Source organism: Anopheles maculipalpis, chromosome 2RL (assembly GCF_943734695.1).
Source record: "Anopheles maculipalpis chromosome 2RL, idAnoMacuDA_375_x, whole genome shotgun sequence".
In the NCBI taxonomy this organism is placed as follows: Eukaryota; Metazoa; Arthropoda; class Insecta; order Diptera; family Culicidae; genus Anopheles; species Anopheles maculipalpis.
The window spans coordinates 85270790-85287001 of NC_064871.1; the positions used below are offsets into that span (position 1 = coordinate 85270790).

At 41.7% G+C, this 16212-nt stretch overlaps 2 protein-coding genes across 2 annotated transcripts in view; one reads left to right on the forward strand and one right to left on the reverse strand.

Annotated features, from left to right (window-relative positions):
• LOC126568490 (calcium channel flower) overlaps window positions 1-16212 on the reverse strand; it is a 120684-nt gene that overhangs the window by 80300 nt on the left and 24172 nt on the right. The gene's annotated exons all lie outside the window — the stretch shown is intronic.
• LOC126567862 (zinc finger protein 837) lies at window positions 1336-6136 on the forward strand. Its single transcript, XM_050224186.1, has 5 exons — window positions 1336-1800; window positions 1895-2849; window positions 3830-4365; window positions 4448-4552; window positions 5228-6136. Exons 1-5 carry the CDS (start codon window positions 1336-1338, stop codon window positions 6002-6004), a joined length of 2838 nt encoding a protein of 945 aa, XP_050080143.1. The 3' UTR covers window positions 6005-6136.

Consider the following 16212-nt stretch of genomic DNA (forward strand, 5'->3'; position numbering starts at 1 on the left):
CCTGTCTGCCGCAAAGTAGATTAATAAAACAAATATACTTAGCCCTGTAAAATATAACCTGCAAAATTGGGAGCTTCACCAAAAAAAACCGGCACATCCTTCTTCTTACACAACTTCTCGGGTTAGTTAATGTAGGGTTTGATCGGTTTTTTATCTGTCGGTTTAAATAAACATCGTTTCATGACAACACCACCATGCAATAAATTGAAAAAAAAAAAATCTCCCCGACACAGGGTCAGCGGTTTATTTAGCGTCTTGTTGGCAGCTCTCCCCCCCCCCCCTTCTTCCATCCCCCATTTAATGCACTTAATGCAGTGCACGCAAAATAATTGTGTCCAAGTGCTGTCGCAACACCTAACGCAGGTCGGCCGACTAGACCCTGACGGTGGTGCATCAAGTGCATAAAAACGAGCAACGAGCTTCGAAGAAAACCCGTGCCACGGAATCGAGGAGCTTGCCAAGGCTTTTGTATTGAACGGGGAAGGGAAAAAAAAGGGAAAAGCGAGGTAGTAAAACCTCTTTTCCATTCATGGGTGGCATGGGGTGGCATCGCAGTTTTTTTATGACAAATGTGTAAACAGGGCGGTAGTTTAGTGCGGAAAAGCCTCACGCCTAACCATTATTGAGAAACCGTTTGAACCAGTAGCGGCATTTACGTTGCACAGTTCAGTTCCCGGGAAAACGTACGTTCCTGTTCCGTGGTTTTGCTTTTTTCGTCGTTCCATTGCTGCGTGTGCTTGCTGTTGTGCTGTGTTTTACATATTCTTGAAATTAACCAACTTAAACGTGTTGTTAAGCAATTACTGCAGTATGTTTGCTTTTTCGTTTATTAACTTTATTCTTTTTATTATTAATTAAGATCCGAAGAGCCAGCTAGCCAGCAGAACACACAATCATTTTGTTTTTCTTTCGTTGCCTCCTTTACAGACACACTCAGCTCGTTCGTATCACGAATCGAATCGAGAAACAGAAACAGTAAAACAGTTTATTAGAAAGAAATAGAAATTCCATCCCCTCCAAAAAAAAAAAAAGGCTGGAACCGTTATTCAACAGGATGGCTCACTGATCAAGAGACCTAGCGGCTTGCTTCCCCGGTTTACTGGAAGCCTTTAATTTTATATACGACGATCGGTCGGTCTGCAAGTGACCGGAACACCTGAAAAGCATCCGGCGAAGGAACACTCTTACCGACGTGTTCTGAAAGAGTCGCGTCCAGAATCCACACCAAACACGTGATCTTCAGCTTTGTGAGCAAAAACAAGCTTCTAAATCGCAACTCTACATCCTTAACGTTCAGCAGCTGAGTGTCCCAGGGGGAACTCCCATTTGCCCAAGATGGCTATCAATTTTTCGGCCTCGTTTGCTGCCTGCCTAGCGGCAGGACTGAAAGTGCCGCGCCAGATCATGTACTGCATCTCGCAGGACACGGCTCCGTACGTGCTGTACAAGGACTCGCAGGAAGCGGCGGAACGTGGTGCAGCGGCGGCAGCCGCCGTACAGTGGGGAAATGCCGAGGGCCAAGCTATCTACCAGCAGAACGCTCAGAACCACCTGCAGGCACACATGAACGGGTCGGCAACGCAGCAACAACTTGTGGCTGCAGCAGCAGCGGCCGCCGCACAGCATCATCATCATCAGCAGCAGCAGCACCATCAGCAAACTTCCGCCAACCATAGTCCGCCGAATCAGGACAATAGGCCTCAGCAACCGGGTGAACAAGCGAATGGTCATCTGCACAGCCCGGCCACTAGTCCGTATCCTGCGAATAACGGTCCAGACATAGAGGAAGATTTGATCAAGGTACATTTTGCCCGACGAGCGAAGGTGATTACTCCCCTACGTTCAATATCCGGTTTGCTAATTCTTCACTTTTCCCTTGTCTACCTTCTCGCAGGTACAAAGCATGCAACAAGCCGTTCAACACCAGCAGCAGCAGCAGCAGCAGCCAAACGGACAGCAGTTGGTCCAGCAGCAACAACAACAGCAACAAGGTGGCAACAACTCGTCCGGTGCCCACCCGAACGATCCAAACCAGCAGGGCAACCAATCGGCACCGGCCGGCGGAGGTAACAGTGGTGGCGGCGGCGGTGGACCTCCCGGGCCGCCCGGCTGTTTCGGGAACGAAGCGTCCCAGGCCGAGCTGAACTATTACGCCCAGCGCCATCACGCCGGACCACAGGGCGCCATGTTACCGCCGCCGGGCTTTGCACCGCTTCACCACTATCTCAACAAGACGGGCGTCCTGCCGGTCGGTATGCCAACCGGGCTCGATCAATCCGGAGCCCTGGAACAGTACGGCATGCCCGATCTACTCCACGGCGGTGGTGGTGGTGGTGGTGGTGGAACAGGAGCAACCGCACCCGGTGGAGCACCTGGTGGCGCTGGAACCAATCAGCAACTTCACCACTCGCCAACGAACGGTGTCGCACCCGGGCCGAACGGTGCAGGCACCAACGCAGGCAACACCGGTACCGGTACCGGCAGTCACTCGAAGTCGAAAAACTCTGACCTCCGTCTGTTCAAATGCTTAACGTGTGGGAAAGACTTTAAGCAGAAAAGTACGCTGCTGCAGCACGAACGCATCCACACCGATTCGCGCCCGTACGGTTGCCCCGAGTGTGGGAAACGCTTCCGGCAACAGTCCCACCTGACGCAACATCTGCGGATACACGCGAACGAGAAACCGTTCAGCTGCGCTTACTGTCCCCGCAGCTTCCGGCAGCGGGCCATCCTGAACCAGCACATCCGCATTCACTCAGGTGATAAGCCGTTCGGCTGCCCGTATCCGGAATGCGGCAAAAAATTTCGACAAAAGGCCATATTGAACCAACATGTGCGCACCCATCAAGGCGAGCGATCGATTATTGTGACGATTTATATATACTTAGTTAATTTTAGTACTTGCATACTGCTTCTTTCCCATTTTCCCACTCTCTCTCACACACACACACACACACACACACACACACAACACAGACACAATTGCACCACACCATCATTTCCCTTGATATGCAACATCCTGGATATTCCCATAGTTCCTCATTACGCTCACCTTACCCATATTACTAATCTTCATCTCACCTGCTGCTACTACTACTACTACTACTACCCGTTTATGGCACCACAGTTTTTTGGACGTCTTTGAAATCCTCGCCTCGGTGGGCGGCCATTTCACATCCTCTCTGCTAAAGGCCTCAGCGACTTCTGGTGCGAAACACATCCGTCGGGAGCGTTCTAATGAAGCGTTACTTGAAATATTGCACTGCATGGATGCGCTTCGCGCCAGACTTCGTAACATACACGGCCTAGAAAACCCTGTTCCCAGCTTTATAGCAAATATCTATCCTATGTTGTAGCTTTTTTATGGTGTGTTGTGGAATTATAATTTCATTTCCCTTTCCTTAGAGCATGCTGGGGCTGACAAATGAGAGGGAAGCTTTAAATTAATGTAAACGGGCTTTAGATAAGAAAATAATTGCTCACCAAAATCTGCTATAAAGCTTCCCATTTTTCATTATCTGTCAGATGTTTAAGTAAACTCGCCTCTTACTACATCACTCATCTAAAGACCCAAAAAACGAGTTGCCTGAGTTAGATACAATTTTCAAACGAATACTTCAACATCCAAAATTTAGCTACTTTAATGTCACAATATTACATTGGGATATTTATTTGTCCACGATTCGTATTTATCTATGGCACACGTTACATCCCGGAACTTTGCTCGTACTATTATGTTCTTCCCTGTTAGCATTAAGCTATGGTAGCTGCGCGAACCAGTAGATCTTTCACGGTGCCCTTTTTTCCTCCCTTATACTCTACTCCACAGATGTTTCTCCGCATTTGATCTTCAAGAACGGTCCGCACGCAACGCTCTGGCCCCAGGATGTGCCGTACCCGCCCGAGCTGGAAAACGCTCAACCGAAGGACGAACAAACGTTCGGTGACGAAGCGTCCCAGGGTGGTGGTGAATCGCGCGGCTGCTTCTCGCCGGACAACTATCCGGCCTACTTCAAGGATGGCAAGGGTGTGAACCATTCGATCTTTGGCAACAATCTGCAGTATCTGAACAAGGCTACCGGTGGCAAAGCGATACTGCCCGATGTGATCCAGCACGGGCGTTCGGCCGGTATGCCACTGTATGTGCGCTGCCCGATCTGTCAGAAGGAGTTCAAGCAGAAGAGTACGCTGCTGCAGCACGGTTGCATACACATCGAGTCCCGGCCGTACCCGTGCCCGGAGTGTGGCAAACGGTTCCGGCAGCAATCGCACCTGACGCAGCATCTGCGCATCCACACGAACGAGAAACCGTTCGGGTGTATGTACTGTCCACGGTTCTTCCGGCAGCGAACGATTCTGAATCAGGTGGGAAAACAGTGATTAAAGCCAATGTATGGAAGGTCATTACAGAATGGTAAAATTTATTCCTCTCTTCCTCTCTGAACAGCACATTCGTATACATACCGGAGAGAAACCGTACCGGTGTGGTCAGTGTGGCAAAGACTTCCGGCAGAAGGCGATCCTTGATCAGCACACCCGGACGCACCAGGTAGTTGTAAAATTTAGATTTCAGTTCTAGGTTTTTTGGGTGTTTTCAGGAGGAGTAAACTTTTTTGTTGTGAAAATTATTCTCTAATTAGATTGGCTCCAAAATCGTCTAAATATTATCTAGCCATTTTAACTTCATGTCGAAAATCAACTTCAAGACTTGTGTATGCTTTTTGTGTGCGGTTTTTCTTTTTAAGGAATGAGTCTTAAATATTTTTTTAAACAAATTTTTAATGAAAACTTGGGGAGGTCTTGGAGACCGTCATCTTGTTAGCTCGACTGTCTATCGAAGTTGTGGCCTCCCTTGTACTTCTTGGCTTCGAGGGAGTCCGTCCAAAGAGCCATCGTCCAAGGCCTCTGTCACCGAAACGCCCTAAAAGCACTGTGCGACAGTTTAATCGAAATTTAATTCCTACTCGAGCAAGATGTTGATTTTAACAAGCTCTCTAATGTATGGTTAAATTCGATTTTGTAATCCCTCCAGTAAAGTCCACTAAAGCCGCTAAGCAGGTTCTACTTAAAATAATTTTGAAAGCTTTTGCTATGCAGATTGCATAACTTTAGGAGCATTATCTTGTCCGTTTGCCAGCAGACCTGCGATCTGATACTTACTCTTTTAACTTTTAAAACAACGGCTTAATCCATCGCATTTCCACCCTCTTCATTATTCCATTCACAGGGCGACCGACCGTTCTGCTGCCCGATGCCTAACTGTAGGCGACGCTTCGGTACTGAGCAGGAGGTGAAGAAACATATCGACAACCACATGAACCCGCACTCGTCCAAATCGCGCAAGCTGGCTGCTCTAAACAACAACAATAATAATAATAATAACAACAACAACAACAACAATAGCAGCAGTAACAACAACAACAACAATAATAATAATAACGAAAACAGCGACGCTGCACGAAACAATGGTACGGCGAATGGAAACAATACCGGTGGCAACAACACCGCTGCCACCGCCAACAATAACAACAACAACAACAACAATACCAACAATAATAATAACAACAACAACAACAACAACGGCATAATCGAGCAGAAGGTATCGCCATCGTTTTTGATGGACAAGCAGAACCAGCTGATCCAGCGTATGGCCACGCCGGTAAAGCACGAGCTGTACTTCCCGCAGTGTTACGGTCCACCCTTTAATCAATCGTTCGTCGCGGGTGCGGCCGCGGTAGCGGCGGCCAACGCCAACGGACAGGCGGCAGCGGCCGCCGCAGCAGCAGCAGCCGCCGCAGCCGCTGCCTCCGTCACACCGAACGTTGGCGGTCCACCGCAGAATCCCGGCGGGGCGGGTAATCCGCCCCCACCACCACCACCCCACGGAGCTGGGCCGAATGGGGGCGGTCCGCCGGTGCCGCCGCCAGTATCGGCAGCAGCGGCCGCAGCCGTAGCGGCCGCAATCGTAGCCGCCCCGATACCGCAAGCCGTCGTGGCACAGTGATATCCGAGCGATCCACAGCATTTGGTTCACCTGCATCAACCGCAGCCACCACAACCACCACAGCAACCGCCATTGCATCATCCGCTCGAAGCGATGGCGAATGGACACTAAGCCATGCGTAAAGTCTCGATATGGTTTCTGCACCAAAAACACCGAACCGACTTGGGGTGGGGGGGGGGGGGGGGAGTGTAGCAGTAGTTGGGGGCTAACCCGAGGGAGAGGAGAAATAAAAAACGGGAGCGGGAACAATGGAGTGTCTGTGTGCAAGAGAGTAATCGAAACCAAAGACTGAACTGATGGGGAAGGGACAAGCGAAAGCAGCAAGGAAGCGAGGAGCGCAAGGAAGCACAAAACCTGTGGATCGGATCGGTGGCGCACACGGCCACATAGAAAGGAAAGAGTTCAAAGGCATTGAGGAGTGATGGATGGATGGATGCAGTCGCCTCTCAGCAACTATTGGTTACCAGACGGCAGAACACGGTGTAAGGAAGGATAAGCGACAGCCGGAACTTCGCTGGGAAGTAGAACTGACTGAGATGGCCAAAAGGGGGGGGGGAAGGCCTAATCGAGTCCTGGCGCTGACGAAGCAACAAACAAGAAAGGTTCTTAGATAAGTATTTTAGATTCGTTTTTTTTTTTGTTTGTATTTGTTTGTAATTATTTTTTTGAATACGTTTCATTTTACTCACCGATGGGGTTCGCTTCACTTGTCAAACGCAATGGGAACTGCAATGAACGGTTCCATATCTCTTAAACTCTTCGAAAGAAGCAAACAAAATAAGAAAAGAAAAAACACAAAATGGAGCACTGGAGCAATGCATATACCTCTGTCTGGTGGCGCAAGAGCGAACCTTAGACGTAATTACCATACAAAACAGAAACGAAAGCAGTTAAACGGTTAACCACACAGAGACAAAACAAACCGTACCACAGGCACACGCACAAAGCCACCACGCGGCACCAATCTTTTTTATAGTACGCAATATAAGATTATAGGGTATAGTGTTCTATAATAGTCAAAGTTTTCGGTTTGTTTCTGATTCTTAATGCAGGTTTTTTCATTCTTAATACAGGATAGTGTGCAATAGATAACAGATATTACCGGAAGAAGCTCCAAACTTTCCCCCCTCCTTCTGCCCCTTATACAACAGATGGTGCTATTTTTCTTATTCTCAAAGAGACGTTTTTTATAACACGATAAACCACAGCAACTGCAACAAACCAATACAATAGACACTGGCTAAGCGTTTACTTACTGCTACTCCTGGTCACGGCACCAAACGCACTGTGAGGTTCAGAGAGCGAGAGCAAGCGAGCTGTTGCTAAGGAGCAGCCTCTTAACATTTTTCTGTGACTAGACAGAGAGGGCGGGAGCGAGAGAGATCGATTGAGAAAGAGAGAGAGAGAGAGAGAGAGCTTTTAAAAGCTCACCTAGTTAATGAAAAATCGGTCAACAAGAGAAACGGAACAGAACACAAAACCAATAGAATAAATCATGAAGATGATCATCAACAGTAGTGCAATTAAGTTATTATACAAAACAGGATAGGAAACAGTTCACAATTCCCTGCTCACACATTCACACACAAGCGCAAGGTAGAACGGATGTACTTTTTTATACACAACACTTGTTCAGCCTTCCCCTCCTTCTCGGCTCCCTCTTTTGCTACAGGAAGCTCGGATTGTGCTGTCTACCCCCTTCCGGGGTAGTGGCCGGAAATAGTTAAACTAAAGTAAAGGGGTAATCCACCTGCTAACCGGTGGGCGGACTGCTTACCTTTACCATGCAGACACGATAGAACAATATACAGTTGTTATTTAGTACCTACAATATATACAATAATAGAGAGAGAGAGATAGAAAGAGAGAGAGAGAGATAATTGAAGCGTTACATGAGTGTAGAAGAAGAGTCAATAGACACAGCCAACCAATAGTAACAAGGATCAGGATCACTTACAAGTGTAAGACAACAATACAATAGTACCGGGCAATAGTTAAGTCAATACAGTTCAGCTCTTCTTCCTCTCCACACATCATTTTTGGGAGAGAGAGAGAGAGTTCGTTTCCTTTCTTTTTTGTGTTTGCTAAGTTTAGAGCACACTTCCGTTGGGACCTGACCATCAGCCGCCGGTCAAGTGCCTTCAGTAAGCCCGTCTTCAACGGCTCCGTTTCGTTTTCCACCCGCTCCCACAATAGACCGAACAATCAAAAACCAATAGAACGAGCTAGTTGTATAGAGTTTAAGTGCAAACAAGAAGGATAAGCAGCAGTGTTGTATATGTGTGCGTGAGTGCGTACGTGCGTGCGTGGATGGGGGGTTTTACTTTTGTCCCTGCAAACGAGTACAGTAACGAAAGGGGCGCAAGCTGAAGCATAATCCTGTGGTGTGTTTAGTTTTTCTTTTACTTTTGTTTATTTCCTTATAAATAATTCAAAGTGATAAAGCGCACGAAATTATGGTTTTAATTTGTTAAGAAAGTGTTTGTCTTCTTCTGTTATTGTGTTATTCTTTTGATCGTTTATTGTGTTAATATAAAAGCTTCCTGTAATAAAAAAAAAATGTGTAAAAAGGTGGAAGAAGATGTTAAGTCACAAACACACACACACACACAAACACAAACAAACACACGCAATTAGAAGAAGAAGAAGAAGAAACAATGGAGCATTTCTTACGTTGTGTATGTGTTTTGTGCCATCGGTTGGAAAAATGAGTAAAATGTTGCTAAACAAAGCAAGAAAAAGGAAGGAAAACTGGAACGTGTGCCATGCTTTTCGATTTGTTTGACCAAAGAAAACACCGTGCACCGTGAAAGTTGAAACAAAGAAGCAAGAAAATCGAAGAAAACAAAAGAAGAGTTGAAGATAAACTTGGAAAATACGGAGGAAGAAACATAAAACTTGTAAAACCCACAAGATAAGCAAGTGTACGTTTGAAAAGCGCTAGAAAAAAGGATTTAAAATGCGTAAATGTTTAAAAGAACAAGATAAAGGAAAAATAATGCGTGTGTGTGTGTTTGAAAAATCTAAAAGGAAGAAATCATGAAAAAAGATGAGTAAAACACGTAGAAGTAAAATGCAGGAAACAAAATCTCGAATTTAAAGTGAAATGAGAGACGAAAAGGAAGAAGTAAAGTAGACTATATTATAAAAAAGAGCAGAAACTGAAAGTGATGAAAGGCCAGCGAAGCACAAACACTTACCAACTTTGAATGAGCTTGTGCGGGAAGGAAATCGCGTAGAGGGTAATTAATCACTGTCTGTTATGTGCAAAAACGTCATTACTTTTACGGTGTTCGCATTTACTGTCCACAGGTGCGTTGTTGCACAGGAGTTGCACACAGATATGGACGCGGAAAGTGGGGTGTGAAAGTTAATAGGTTTACCATGTAGATTGTAGTCGAGTTTCTAGTGGGTAGGAGTGTTTGTTTGATTTACTTTTCTCGTTTTATGTTCTCATGCGTTTATTAGTCGTTATTGCCCTCCCATATTAGTAGGTTATCTTCTTTTTTCTTTTGTTTTAGTTTCATAAAAACAGATTCGGCTTGTCTGAAGCTGATAGCCATTTGCAAGGCAAAAAGAAAACGCAAAATCGTCTGTGGTCTCTCGTGTGAATCAAATTTACCGAATTTTAGGCAAGAAAAAACAAGCAAAAACGAAAAAGTAATATATTAGAACGTTTAGTTTCTTCCTTTTTATAGTAGTAAAAATGGAAACGATAGTGTACGTGTAGAGTGGAGCAAGTGCAATGTTTGGCTATGCAAAATTATTTAAAAAAGAGAGCAACAAACGAAGATTGGCTAGTTGTTAGTGATGGAGAGATGAGGCAGAAAGAATCTGATTTAGGTGAAATTATGATTGAAAAACAAAAGCTTGGTAATTGATGTGTATATTTCGTTGATCTGTAAGGATGAAAATATTATTTTTAGGATCATTCTTTTCTTGCTTCTTGCTTAATCTTTGCGAGGAGCGCTTTCTTTCTTTCTTGGACAAATTATCACATTCTTCGCATTTCACTTGCGTCATAATGGTTTTGCACTCTTAACGAAAATGTTTTACGTTTCTTTGTTATTGGTTATACATTTTCTCTTATAATACAAAAATCTTCCAAAGTTAAACTGTTTAGGCTTTAATGTGCAAAATTTCATACTTGTGTGATTTGAGGTTTAATATAAATTTGTTTTTCTTTTTTTTTTTATTTATGTTTTGTTTTTATTTTTCAATTACGTTTGTTTAAATATCTGCAGCTTGAAAGATTGGGTGAAGCCCACTAAACTACATCCACCCATGAAAAAGGGAGAAAAATTCAAAAAAGGGGAAAAGAACAAGATACAAAGCGGAAGCACTAAAGCGCCGATGGGAAAAAGAATGCAAAAGAACTGTGATAACCAACAAGAAACATACAAACACACAAAAACAAAACAAAGAACACACATACACGTGAGCAAAACACAACATACAAGAAACGAAAAAGGAAAACTGAGCAAAGCAGGAGAATAACACGAAACACACTCTCCTTTATCCTAACGTATTAGAAGAGCTAGTGAAGTGTGAACGAAAGGAAAGTAGAAAAAGTATTTCTAAATTAATGTTTTTTATTTTGCACAAGCACACACACGTTTCGGGGATGAAAATGGTAGGCAAAAACGAGTGATGAAAAATAAGAAAACCAACAAAATGCTAGGGAGTACGGAAAGTGATAAAAAAGGGCGAAAGGAAAAACTAAAAAGTCTTTAGGCAAAAAAAAAGAAAACAAGAAAAAACTAAACTATAAATTACTTTTAGGCTTGCTGAAAAGGAATAAGACGAGGGGATGATTATTCAAAAAAAAAAAAAAAGCAGAAGAGAAATGGAAAGCAAAACATAAAAACAAATGAAGCAAACCAAAGCGAGAAAAAAATACGAAAATTGAAAAAAAAAAACTACACTATTTAGGTCAAATGTTTAACAAAATTTTGTTTGAAAAAATTATATGTATAAATATATACAAAACCAAAAACGGGAAAAGGTTCAAAAAGCGAACGGTGTAAGTGGATCAAAATTTCGAAAAAGTCATCCTACCACAACTAGAAAAAAAAAATGGGATGAATCAAGCATAAAGAAACGCAAGAAAAGTGAAGTATAAAAGTGCAAGAGTTTCGAAAACGAAGTGTTCACAAAATTAATGTTTCGGTTTGTACAAAAAAAAAAAAAGAGGAGGCAAGAAGAAGTGTAAAAGAAACCAAAATTGTTCTTAGTAGCTAAAAATTCTGACTGTGGTTCGAGAAATGGTTTATCTCTTTCTCTGTTTTTTAGGCATCTCTTTAGGTATATTAAAATTATATGTAAAATTAAAAAAACAAAGCGGAAGAAAAAACTCACACTCAAAACACTGTTTAGGCAATCAAAATTATTCTAGTAATCGGTAGGGGGCCGCGCGAACAGCGAATCGAATAGAAGAATCGTCCCATGTTTTGTGTAAGTGCGTTAGTTTATGTGTATTTGTGGCAACCAAAAAAAAAAAAAAAACGATGCAAAATGGTGAAAATACTCCCGACTCGAATGTTTGATTCTCCTACACGCGTGTCGCAACAACGATGGGAAGCTTTCTTGTTTTTCTGTGTTTGCTTCCTGTTTCTATTGCTTCCCTTCGGCCCAGAAAAAAAGAAAACAAAAAACAAAGGCGCTCCAAACATATTTTTTTAAGTGTTATCTAAATTAAATTGTTTAGGCAAAAAGCATAAAAACACCACCGCCACAGCGGTGGTGTCAAAATTTTGATCGTCGTCCGTGTGCGCGAACGTGATTTGTTTGGATCTTTAATTAATGTTTCGGAATTAGGAAAAAGAAGGTGAAGGCTGCAGAAGGCGAGTAAAAGAAAGATGAAAAAAAAAAGAATACGTTAGATTATTTGCGAGGTTTTAAACCAACTTAAGAAGAAGTCAAAAGAAAACAGAGAGAGAGAAGAAAAAACTCACAATAATAACAGTACACGCGAGACGTGTACAGTGAATGGTTTTTGTTTCTTCCATCCATCCAATCCGGTTCTACAGGAAGCGTTCGGTAGCGGTACCTATTACTAGCGTGCCATAAGGAATGTACAACGGGAGGATCTCTAAATAAGTCCCTTTTTTGCAGAAGGAAGAAGAAGGAGGAGAAAACAAACGAAACAACAACCTCTCCATCCTCCCTTTTATAATAAGCAGCAGTTATCTAATTCTTTCCTCAACTGTATTGTTTTTTCTAGTTACTTCCTTCTCTATTAGCAAAAACGAAGCAAACAATTTGTTGCAGTTTTCTTTCAGTTTATGGTTTTAAGTTGTGACAATAACTGTCAGACCGATCCGATTTAGTATACGACACCCGACCCGATGTGACGTAAGAATAGTTTCCCGAGCCCTCCAGCAAGGATGCAGGATGTACAAGGCAGAATGATGGAAGTGGCTAGGCTTACGATTTCAAGCATACCTGCAAGCAAAACCTGTTAATTTCTTTTATTTCATTTATCTACTAGAGAGCGTAGAGCGTACGGATTAGGTTATAATTTTAGTCAAGTGTAATACTAGCTGTATTGTTTCGTTTAAGGCAAACATAAGCACAGCAAGTGCAACAGAAGTGGTGTAATAAAGCGGAGAGAATAATACTATCAATTACCTTATCTTTTCTTTTTTTTGTTGTTCGTTTGTGTGTGTTTTTATTTTTTCAGGTTTTACATATTTGATTTTCTATTTTATCTCTTCTTTATCTTTTTCTTTTTACTTATATATTTTTATCTTTTATACATTTTTTATAACTTACTGTTATAAGAAACAGGCTACATTAGTCTTGTTGTTTTGTTTTACTTTTTCCACTTACCATAAACTAAAACAAAACAAGAAATAGTACAAACAAAGAACGCTAAACGAAGAAGGTGAACATAGAAATAGTAAAACATATAACGAAACAACGTGAAACTTTTGGAACCCGGAACAGATGTCAACAACAACAAAAAATGCAAGATAAAATATGCTTCAATGTTTTTTTTTTTGAAAGCATTTCAAAACTGCCAAACGACAGTTAAAGGAAACACAAATGAAACCACACCGAAGAACACTTACTTCTGTTCTGTTTCGACAAAATTTTTGTACTTTTTTTTCAAATTATTTCGTAAAACTGACAACAAAACATGTTTTGTGCAAGAGCTCCTTTTTGCGAACGCTTATTCTATGTTTAAACCACTCCCCATCTAAAGAGGGGAAAAAAGGTTAAAGAACAAAAAAAATGGATGAAAACAGGCGGCAGAAGCAGAAAATTACTTTTAACCCTTACTCAACACGAGCATAAATTTATAAAAAGAAAAGCAAAATGAAACAAAACAAATCGTATGGTGAAAAACATAAATTGTGTGTCTCTTCTAATCCCAATAAAAACTGTAGGTACTAAGTGAAGTAAAGGTATGGGAGATGGTAATGAAATGGTCTATTCATTAATATGTGTCTATTATGCAGATGAACTAGTGTGGTTCCATAGTGCGAGCACGAGAGAGAGATGGAGAGAGAAAGATGGCGCTCAGATATGAAACTTTTCAAAGAAAAGTGCAGTGATTACTTAGATGGAGAAGTGTTTTCGGTTTTCTTTTAAACTGACAGTTACGTTCAGACACGCATACTAATGGCAGCCATATTGGAAGCAAAAGAAGCGGCCATATTGAAGCGAAAGAAGAAGGGAGCATACCTGTAAATAAAGAAGTATTTGCTCTCGTACAGGATAACAATCATCATCCAGCATCCAGGAAAAGGTAAACAAACTCAAACACACACACACACACACTAGATACACACATTTACAGAACCACATTACAGAACCAGCAGTTTATTGTTGACAGTTAATGCACAGTTTATAATGCAATGGTAACTTTTTTGTAACTCAAAGACAAACTACCAGAACAATCCGTAATAGGGCGGTCCGTAATAGCTAGATATTAAACGGAAAAGTAAACACAAACACCCATATACACACAGCCGGTACACATAAGTCAACGGTACACAGTACAGCTATAGAAAGAAGCGCCAACATGGCGTCTTCCTTGAAAATACACACTTACTACTTAGTGGATAGGAGTTGTTAACAAGGGAAGATGAGAGAGAGAGAGAACAATTTTTAAATATTTTATTATTAACTGACCGAGCAAAGGAAAGTCTGTGCAATAAGTGTGAAATAGAGAAAGCGAGAGAGACAGAGAGAGAGAGAGAGAGAGAGAGAGAGAGAGAGAGAGAGAGAGAGAGAGAGAGAGAGAGAGAGACATTACTAAATGCAAATACACACGCCCAAAATATGTGAATAGTGCGTGTGCTGTGAACAATACAGGAAGTGAAAGAGAAGAAGAGAAACTAACAAACTGAAAAAAAGGAAAAAAAGGAAACAAAAAGAGTGAAAAATGTTTCTAGAAAAAGGAAAAACAAGCAAAGCTAAGCTAGATCACATAATCAATAACAGAAAGCACAAAACTAAACTAATGCAAACAAACACAGCAAACCACAGTCAGCCAGAGTTCGGTGCTTCATCCGAAAGCCCGCTCATATGAAATAGGATATAAAAACAAATGCCCAGTGTTCAGGTACAGATGAACCAAATAGAGGGAAGCAGCAACAAAACAAAAACAACACGCACAAAACAGCAGAACAAAGCAAACAATAGCAAAAAAAAACGGGGTAAAACTATTTTTGTTTTTATTTTGTCTAAAAAACATAGGTTTATTGTAAAGCGAAATGCCGTATTATTGAGAATCAAGTTTTGAAAAAGCAGCAAAAGCAGCAACCAGGCTGCCGACGGTTGGAATGGGGTGATGCAGCAGTAGTACGAGCGAAGGAGGGCGGGAATGTTCCTGTGCTGCCACAACATACACATCACACAGTGCCAGAGTTTATATTTAAACGCCACAAAGCTAGCTCAAAAGCATTCGCACGAGTCTCCGGACGAAGGCGAGTGTCCATATTTACAACATTAACCAAGAAAAAAACCAAGAGAAAACCAAAACCAAACCCCTCAACTTTTCCCTTTCCCAATCCACCAACCAGACTAAACCGAATGACAGGATAAAGCCAACAAAGAAACATAGCAGAAATAGTAAATGAGTAAGTAACTTTATTACAATAGCAAAAAAACAGAAACAAACAAAGCAAACAAAGCCAAACAAACAAACAACAATAAAACAAAACAACCCAATTGCCAATGACCAATACGAAGAAGAAAAAAAACGGATCGAACGAATAGAAACGAAACGAAACGAAAACAACGGACGCAAAACGACAAACATGCACAAGAAAGAAGGAAAGAAAGCAAGAAAGTAACAAACATAGAAACAATCACAAACAAAGATGATAAACTGTTATACAATAGTAAAACAACTTAAAAAAACAGAAAATAAAAGATAAAACTACAAACACAATGCAATAAAACAAAACACAAACCACAGAACACAACACACTAACACACTTCACAAAAATATAACTTTCGCAGAAGAAGCAAACGAACGTAACCATTTCCGGGCAATAGCATTTCAGATTCAGCAACTTCTGGAACACACAGGTATCGAGTTAGCAAGTGAAGAAGAAGAAGAAGAAGCAAATTAGAACAAAAAAACAACACAAAACACGTTTCCAATAATTCTCAACATGCAAAGGTACGGACTTTTCGGACATCCGTTGTTATAGTTTTGGTTATTTTGGTGTGTGTTTTTAGTTTTACTTTCGGTTTGCGAGCCAAACAAAATGAAAGTAACGGGTTTTTAGTTATCGCATATCGCAAAACAAAACAAGGAACAGTTCAACAAAACCAACCAAAACAAACAAAAACCATTTTCCATTCAGAAAGTTAAAAATAAATGCAAAACAAACTACAACAAATGGTGAAAATAGCACATTGAAGAACAAAACAAAAGGGGAAAAAAATGAAATTGAGCATGAAACAGTTGCAAAAAAATCGAACACCTGAAACAGATTGAAATGAAGATGTAAAAGATATGAAAAAATGCAATACAACGCAAATATTAACGAAAGAATCAAACAATCCTAACCAAAGCATGGCGCCCACAATCAAACAACATCGAAACATCTTTGATCTAATGGCCCTGCTTGGTTGGGGGAATTTTTTTCAAATGTCAACGAAAAATGTTTCTCAAGCACACACACGCGAACAGCAGCAGCAAGAGCAGGGAAGGTACTCTTTTGGCAGAGCAACGCACGGCACAATTT

Excerpts from the sequence above, each read along its gene's own strand:
- LOC126567862 (XM_050224186.1), top strand. The coding sequence starts at position 1,336 with ATGGCTATCAATTTTTCGGCCTCGTTTGCTGCCTGCCTAGCGGCAGGA. Across the intron at positions 4,366-4,447 it reads AGCGAACGATTCTGAATCAG|CACATTCGTATACATACCGG; the intron begins GTGGGAAAACAG and ends CTCTCTGAACAG. Across the intron at positions 4,553-5,227 it reads ACACCCGGACGCACCAGGTA|GGCGACCGACCGTTCTGCTG; the intron begins GTTGTAAAATTT and ends TTCCATTCACAG.